This window comes from Schistocerca americana, chromosome 2 (genome assembly GCF_021461395.2).
Source record: "Schistocerca americana isolate TAMUIC-IGC-003095 chromosome 2, iqSchAmer2.1, whole genome shotgun sequence".
NCBI classification, from domain to species: domain Eukaryota; kingdom Metazoa; phylum Arthropoda; class Insecta; order Orthoptera; family Acrididae; genus Schistocerca; species Schistocerca americana.
In genome coordinates, this window is record NC_060120.1 from 603,702,190 (window position 1) to 603,711,206 (window position 9,017).

General features: G+C 39.1%; 1 protein-coding gene across 1 annotated transcript; it reads left to right on the top strand.

Moving 5' to 3' along the window:
• The first annotated feature begins 294 nt into the window (after positions 1-294).
• LOC124596004 (suppressor protein SRP40-like) lies at positions 295-8,164 on the top strand. Its single transcript, XM_047134954.1, has 3 exons — positions 295-416; positions 4,964-5,200; positions 7,757-8,164. The coding sequence occupies exons 1-3, from the start codon at positions 369-371 to the stop codon at positions 7,973-7,975; spliced, it is 504 nt and encodes a 167-aa protein (XP_046990910.1). The 5' UTR covers positions 295-368; the 3' UTR covers positions 7,976-8,164.
• Positions 8,165-9,017: the final 853 nt, after the last annotated feature.

Below are 9,017 nucleotides of genomic sequence, written 5' to 3' on the forward strand. Positions count from 1 at the left end.
GCCGCCAACTAGCGTCAAAAACGAATTCCTTTCAAGTACCCCCGTTTCCGACGCCTTAATCATCAAAAGTGAACTAATTGGTTCCGTCTAGAAGCCTCGCTCATGACGTGTGTTATTTCGTAAGGCATGATCAGTGAAAAATTACCTTTCTGAGACACATGTCGTCGCATGACAAAGAAACACCAGTTATTTTTTGGCAGAATACGTCCACCTGAGTAATCAGAAACACAAGGACCGCTGTTTGCAGATGACGAATGTAAGACACCTGTGCAAATTCCCAACATGTGCGGCTACAGACGGTGCCTGCCCTTTAAATACCCCGCGATTATTAGCGTAAGGCAGTTGCGTCGAGTCGTCGATTAAACAAAATGACTTCCAAACTGGTGATTGTCATCGCTCTGGCCGTAGTGGCTCAGGTAAATCCTAAACTACTAGTTCACTCTGTGGTCAAATGAGTGACAAAATTATTGTGCATAACCTGATACATCTGAATATGTAACCAATTAAAAGAGATTAGTAACTACACTAAAGCATTTTATCTGTTTCGTGGAAAGACAAAGCCACAAATCTTACTGCGTTATTTTCTAATGGAACCGGGCCACATAATCATAATCTTCTGTACCATTACTACATTGGACATCGTTCTTACTATAATTTAACTGCTTTTCTGCAACTATTTTACCATCGCTGGCAGGACACTATTAGTAATCGTTTTTCCCCTGTAATATCTCTACCCATTCGAAAATCCGAATCACTTTTTTGTTTTGTAGTAAATTTTTGCTGTTTCCTACAGTCTTCATTTCGTATTTGGTTCCATGGTCTCTTCACTTCTACATGGATAGTACAGTACAGATATCAACTCTGTAAGATATGAATGATAGTTCAATACTATGTTTTCCTCCGTTTACCAAATCCATTAGAACACGAAGCTGCAGAACCTAATAATAATTAAATATAAAATAGAACCATCAATAGGGATAGTAAATTATCCTTTAATTTATTCTGTATTAAACTCTTAAAAATTGCAGCTCATCCAGTGTCTTACAGTAAAAAATATTCCTTCTCCTGTTAAAGTGCTGTTCCAAGAAAAGACAATAGACAAATTCTTGGTTTTCGGGTGTCATATTTATGAAAAATCGTAAGGCAGACCTGATAACGTATTTAGATTCAGCTACTTTTGCCATAAGAACAGTCGTCTACTTGGCACCAATAAGTTAACACTTTTACATATTTTCATAAACTCCTGTTTGCGGGATAAGGTATTGCGTAAATCTCGCTTATGCAAAGAACATGCACTACACGACAGAAAGGAATTAAAATTGTGTGCTGGCATCACACATGTACATTATCAGGCATCAACTGAAGGAATTAGAATTAATAAACACAACATCTCAATACGTTAATTCGTTGATAAATCCATTTCAGTTAGAAAATAATAGTGATATTCATAAATACAACACCAGAAGGAAGAAGATCTACACTTCCCTCTAGTGACTCTAATTTTGGCACAGAAAATAGGGAATATACAGCTATAAAGCTGCTTGAAAATCTACCCATGAAAATTAAAAGTCTGACATACAGCATAAGTTTTCTTAAATGTAGATGAAAATAGTTTGTCCTTGCTTTTCCATCTATAGAACAGAGATATTCTTTGATAGTAATAAGTAGTCAAGCAAAAATCTCTAAACGGTCGAGTACGTAGCCATGTGGTATGTGGTATGTGGAAATTGGCTATAACTAACCAATCTTCCAATTTACCTGTAGACGTTTACCTCGTCGATCACTATTATGAAATAGTGTCCATTGCAATCTGTCATCTTTGTCTTCGCTCTGAGATTAAAACGTCACTTCGTGCTGTTTGACCGTAATTATATTTTAAATCCTAAACTTCCACTTTTTCACTTCTCCTAAACACAAATCTTCGAGGTTGTTGGATAAACCGCACATTTGCTTTACGGAACTAAGTTATGCTGTTTTTTCCTCCTTACATATCATAGTTGTTATTCTTCATATTAATGTTTCTGTGCTTTGCTTGTAAAGATTTTAGACATCTGGTTCTAGCAATTATAATCTGATTCACTTTTCTTTGGTATTAGGACCAGCCAAAAATTTTCTCATTTCTTCATGCGTATACAGTTTAAAAATAGGGAAATGTAACTAGCCGATTCGTTGTGTTCAGAACTCCTGTTTTGGTTGCTGTTTTGTTGTTGTTATTAAGGCAACCTGTTTTTGACCCTGGTGTCGCTTCAAGTTTCAGAAGTTTTTAGGTACCTTACTGCACTGGTTAAATTTCTATTTGGATCTTTCCCCAAATTTCGTCTTGTGAACATTTTGTATTGCATTGTACTCAAATATTTTAACTTACCACTAATTACAAATGGTTCAAATGGCTCTGAGCACTATGGGACTTAACTGCTGTGGTCATCAGTCCCCTAGAACTTAGAACTACTTAAACCTAACTAACCTAAGGACATCACACCCATCCATGCCCGAGGCAGGATTCGAACCTGCGACCGCAGCGGTCACGCGGTTCCAGACTGAAGCGCCTTTAACCGCACGGCCACACCGGCCGGCCCACTAATTACACAATTGCATTTATATGTGGTATGTTAGGTTTCACTTTTCTTGCCAATAACTGTTCTACTGTAGGTCATCTTAATCATGTTGAATGCCCACTATGTAGTGATTGTTTGTCCACTTTTTCGTCTGTGTGCACTGCGTATTTGTCATATATCCTGAGATTAATGATCTGTTCTTCGAAACTATTCTTGATTTTATTTGTGCTACTTGAATGTTACTCCCTTTTCTCGAGTCATGTTTAATTTCTATGTAATCCTGTTGATATTTTAGAAGGCAGAGTTCCGAAACGCTGCTGTAACCTCGAAACAAAAGAAAGCGCCAATTTGGGAATTAGAGAGGTGAAAAATGCTGCCGCTCCGAAAACTTACATCTTAGACTGTCTGCAGTGTTATTTCTCAGTGGCTGCACTATCACGCTTTGTTGCCACACTGCGTGCACAACAGAAACAGGAAAGGCGCTGGAGCGATAGTGAAATACAGATTCTATACCGTATTTTCACTTAAGAAACTTTAAGCTTGTTGGAATGAAGACAATCTGCTCTGCTCTGCTTTACGAGTAAGAATTAGGGTTTAGTTTATGCGTGCAACTAGTTTCCAGTTGTGTGCATAGTTATCTAATTTTTATTTGTCGTCTACTTATGTCAAAAGCAGCCATTCTGAAATCAGAAGAAGAAGTAATAGGTGTATACACATACTATGGCTTTTGAAACTCTTTAACTAGAATTTCTCACAATTAATCAGCGTCAATATTACAGAGTACCCGTTCAGGTTTTCCTGTATCTCTGTGCGGCACTCCCGTGATTCAAACAAGCTTGGTGACTATCCGTACGCGAAATATGTACGGGGAATATGTCCTGTTGGTGCTATGTGGTAAGGGGCGCAGACACGTAAGCGGTGTTCTAAAAAGGAACGCACGAGGGGTTTACAATCAGTCTCCTTCTCCAGTAACCAGCCAATAGACTGAAGTCCGCCACGTGCCTCGTCAACAAGTGAGACTGTGGTATCACTCCATCATATATCTCAGCAAATTGTTACACACGAGTATCTGTATGAGCTGACTGATTATTGTTACGCCTCGTAGATGGTGGTAATTGGACACTAAGCTCTCTCTCTCTCTCTTTTTGTGAAGCGCATATATTTGTATTTCTGAATATTTGAAACAATTTGTCAGTCCTTACACCACTTTAAAATCTTATCAAGATTTGTCTGCATAATGGTGCCGTTTGTCACATACTACTTCATCATAGGTAACAGAGTCATCTGCAAAAAGTCTGAAATTACTGTTAATTTCATTTACGAGCTCACTAATATACAGCAACAACAAAAAGGATCCCAGCAAACTTACCTTGGCCACGCCTGAGTTTATTTCTACTTCGGTGAATGACTCTCCATTCAAGATAGAATTTTGCGTCTTCTCTATCACCAAATCCTCAATACAGTCACAAACTTTGTTTGTTGATCCATATAACAGTACTTTTGTTAAGAACTCTTGGTGTAGTACCGAGCCGAATACTTTACAGAATCCAAGAAACACTCCATCCAACTGATTGTTTTGATCCATGGCTTACAGGATGAAACCTGAGGGAACTTCAAGTTGTGTTTCCCAAGATCGATGTTTTAGGAATCCCTGTTTATTAGCATGGAGGCGGCCATTCTCTTAGAAATAACTCATTGTGTTTGAATTTGGAATATGTTATAAGATTTGACAACAAATTGACTTCAATGAGACTGGACGATATCTTAGAGAATTAGTTCTGCTATACTTCTTGTAGAGGGGTGTGAGATTCGCTTTCTTCCAGTCAGTGGAAACAGTTTTTTGTTTTTTTTGTTTTGTGCTTTGGCGTATAACGGTTGTGACAGGAGCTTATTCAGCTGAAAATTCTATACAGACCGTCATCCTGCAATCCTTACGCATTTTCCTCTGGAGTTTCATAATATATTACTGAACTGCTTCAGTACTAACGTTATTTTTGCGAGTTGGTGTTTTACGTCACGAAAGACACTGTTTGGAAACAAAAAATGGCATAGGTCTTAATTGATGGCAAAATCTGAGTCGTTAGGTCATATTCGTCTCCAAATTTCCTCAGACATTCCCATTCCTTGGAGCTTTTTCAGTAATCCGAAGAGGGCTCAAAAAGTCTAAGAACGAAGAAATTTGAAGACGAATACCATGTGGCCTGACGACACAGATTTTAGCACCAGACGTCGGCCCCGAAAACCTGCAGTCTTATATCACTTATACTCCTAGGACTAATAACCTCATATTTATTCCTAAAAGAACATTTTTTTGAGATTTGTTAGGTTGATACTCAGTTTCTCATGCTCATACAAAAGTGAACGGAGATGCGATAATGATGACAAGCTACTCCCTTTTTCTATTCAAGATATCGGCGACACCCTTGTTTTTTAACGTGATCCAAGATGCCGTCGAGCACATGAAAGACGAAGCCCAAGAAATTGCCAACAACATCAACCAGGGCATACAAGACGCAAAAGACCAAGCCCAAGAAATTGCCAACAACATCAACCAGGGCATACAAGATGCAATTAATCAGGTCAGCAACAGCAGCAGCGAAGCCGCAGCCAACGCCACCGCTTCTGCTGACGACAGCAGCTCTGCAGTGAGTAGCCACTTCTCATATCTGCCTCTTAGCACATAAGAAAATATTCCACACGTTGCTTACATACAGTATATATTCTTTATAAGCGAATTTTGCGCATTGTAATTAGCTGGTCTGTTCGGTCGATTTACCAAAGTACTTATGGCCACTAATGCCACAATAACGAGTTTTCTGTAACGAAATGACAAATAACCACAGGCTCCACGGTAGCTGTTAGTTCTTTGGCTGAGAGATAGCTTTCCAGCTGTAGAACGATATTTATTCCACATCTACTTAAACCCTCTGCAAACCGATGTTAATGCTTGACAAAGTATACTTAGCATTGTACCATATACCCAGGGTTTCTTCCCATTCCAGTCGCGTATGGAGTACGAGAAGCACGACTGCTTAACGGCCTCTGTGCATACTACAATCAATCTAACCATGTCTTCGTGGTCCCGTTGGCAGTAGTGCCTAGCGGTTTCATCTCTAGGTTTTTCGGTTCATATTGGACCTTGCAATTTCGTAAAAGGAATTTTGCGAGATAATCGACAATTCAGGTGTTCCAATAATTTAGTGACGCGCTCCTGTAATTCAAACAAACCTGTAGCTATTTTATATTTGAATGGTGTACGGTTAAAAAAACATCAATTCTGGTTTGATCTATTACTACAAGCAATACATTTGTAACAATTGTCACACGCGTGAACAAACAAATTAATAATTTTAATAATTAATCTTACTTAATTATTTTTTATACATCCCGACTTGTTATTTTTTAATATTAGGCATTTAATTTGTCGATCATTGTCAAGTCGGTCAGGCTTCTCTTTGATCTCATGAGGAATTCTGAATAAAATACTTGTAACATGAAAGGAACATCAGCTGTTCGAGAACGAGAGCGACAGGCGACATAGGAACAATCTGGTTATACCTGGTAGTTTTGAAAAGTATAATTATTTATTAAACGTAATATGTACTGTCAAACGCTGTATGCGGAATTTTTCCTGACGCACAGTTCATTATCGTTAATTAGCAAAACATTGGAGTCACCGTCTTATAGCAGTAGGTCCTAACTATTGACGGATGTTGTGTTCCGTTACGACGTGACTGAGGTGCAACTAACACGAAAACGAACCTGAAGATACCAAATTGCCATCCGAAACTAGTTACATACAATTACCGACACAGTTTGACATTTTCAGTAAATGTAACATAGGCATTGAATCGCAGTTTAAAATTCTTTGATGTTCGCAAACTTGCACTCAACAGTCATCAGGAGAGAAGTATCAGGACTCTTCTGGAGTTTTTTTGCCGCATGCTAGAACAGTTTCAGTAGCTTCATGATACGATGCTACCCAGTACGAATACCGTTGAAGTATTCTGACATCAAGTGTTGACACAGTACGTGAATGGAGAATGCGTTTGGTAGATTGCTCCTATAGAAATACTGTGAGTTGCTAGTTCACTTCCACTTGACTTTCCGTTATTATAATGCAGTGGTACTTGTAATTGGTAAACAGACCACGAGACTACTGAGACTGCTGTGGTAAGTTCCAAAGCACTCCGAAATATCCCAGGCACTTATCACTATTCAAAGCGGTAGCGAAAAGTTAAATAATTTTAACGTGCAGCTGAACTGGTGGTTTACATATTCCATAAAATATGAACCCGTGTTGTAGCACCAGTACGTGAGATATGCATAAAATTACTCTACAGATGTTGTGAGTATTCTGTTTGAAAGAGTTGGGGCTGCTCAATGTGTAACGTTCCTCTCCTTACGTTACGGGAGACCTCACTTCCTCTGCTCCTAGCAATCTCGTCTGTCAGGACAGAAAGGAAACCACATGGAAGGCAAATCCCGAAACGGGCTCATACAGTTCTGCAAAGCCGTTTTGGTTGCAAATGCGCTGTCCAAGGACAGTGCACTCGCATCAAAAGTGGTTTAAGACGGGATGTACTCTATTGCCCCTCCTGTTCAATCTAAACATTGAAGAAGCAGTGAAAGAAATAAAAGAAAGATTTAACAATGGGAAAGAGTAGCTAAGTTTCTGAGATATGGTGCTACAGAAGGATGTTAAAAATTAAGTGGACCGACAAGAAATTAGAAGTTGCTCCAAGAACTGCAAAAGAAAGGAACATGTAGAAAACACTGACAGGGTGGTATGAGATGTTTAAACACATCGGGGAATAGCTTTCATGTATTAAATTGAGCTGTAGCGGGTGAAAACATTATGGGAACATGGAGATTGTAATAAATCTAACAAACATTTGAGGACGTGAGGTGCAAGTGTTGCACTGAGATGAAGATGTTGGCACAAAGAGGAATTTATAAACTGTCGAATCTAACGAGTCAGAAGACTAAGGAGTTCAAGGAAAAAATACTACGCCATTTTGTGAATGAGCTGTAATTTTATATAGAGATTAATTTGTGAACACTATACTGAACCATCATGCAATGGTGGGGAATAAGATGTATTATTTAGAAGCAGTATGATAATTTGTAATAATGAAATTGACTTTCTTGTAAGATATACATGTGATTGTGACATTTGCAGTCATTGTGGCGTGTTACAGGCATCGGCAGACAGTGAGACCGAGGAAGACACATCTGGATCTGCATCTGACTCTGCATCTGACTCCACATCCGACTCCGCATCCGACGCCACATCTGACTCCGCATCCGACGCCACATCTGACTCCTCATCCGACTCCACATCTGACTCCTCATCCGACTCCACATCTGACTCCGCATCTGACTCCACATCCGACTCCAGCTCCTCCAGCTCCTCATAAGGAGATGGGCTGGTGATTGAAAATGAGATTGCGAGCTCCTGAGGCTGAGGCAGTTCACAGGAGATCTGAACCTGTGTTCATGGCGTTACTCCGAAATTTCCCCTTATAGCTGTTAATAACACGACTTTGGTAATTAAATTCCTGACAATAACAGTGCCAAATCTTAAAAATAAACATCTTTGACTCTCATGTGCAGTATTGTTATTGTCCATATTGTAACTATCCCCCATTAACCTTCTGTGTGGTGTCGCTGCAGTTTTATTAAGGAAACTTTAGTCTACATACTGACACTTCTTGCATGGGACATAATGTTTTACGTATTTTAAGGTCGCAGTTGTCATGAGCTCTTGTTGCGACAGGGCTGGGGAAGTATATCGGCCGGTCTTTTTCAAGAAAACCATTCCAAGAAGCTGAACAACATTTGAAACATCTCTATATTACTCTTCAAGTTGTTCTCCACTGTACTTCAGTCAGGTAAAAATACAAACTTTGCTAATTTTTCAAAAATCTCCCAACCATAGAGACCTATCAATGAGAAGTAGATATTGTGTCTGATATCGGCCTTTGAGACGAACATGGCATAAATCTGTAGCTATCTCGTGATAAGATGTGCTGTTGCTGACCAGTCGAACTTAAGAGAAACCAGAGACAACGCTCATATAAAGGCTGAACAATAGCAACTGCGTGCACCTCAGAAAGGTGTTCTTGCCTCTCCAAAGCGATGTGTGCTGTCATGCTCAAAAGCACCTGAACGACCTGATTTGCATGCAGCCCAAAGGTCCTCTAATCATTTTCGGTACAGTCGTTTCACTATATAAAATGGTTACCACAAGTGATCACTAGAGAACATTGCTTAGTATGGCAATAAATTCAGACGTAAGCAAATAACACAATAATACAAATATCAGGGAACACCTTATTTGAGGTGAGACATTCCTTAACAATAGTAAATACAAATTTATTACATTCAGAAAGAGTTCTAAAATGTGACCTCTCCCGTTATTATCTAATGATTGTAAATCTAGCACATAAATATTCCTTA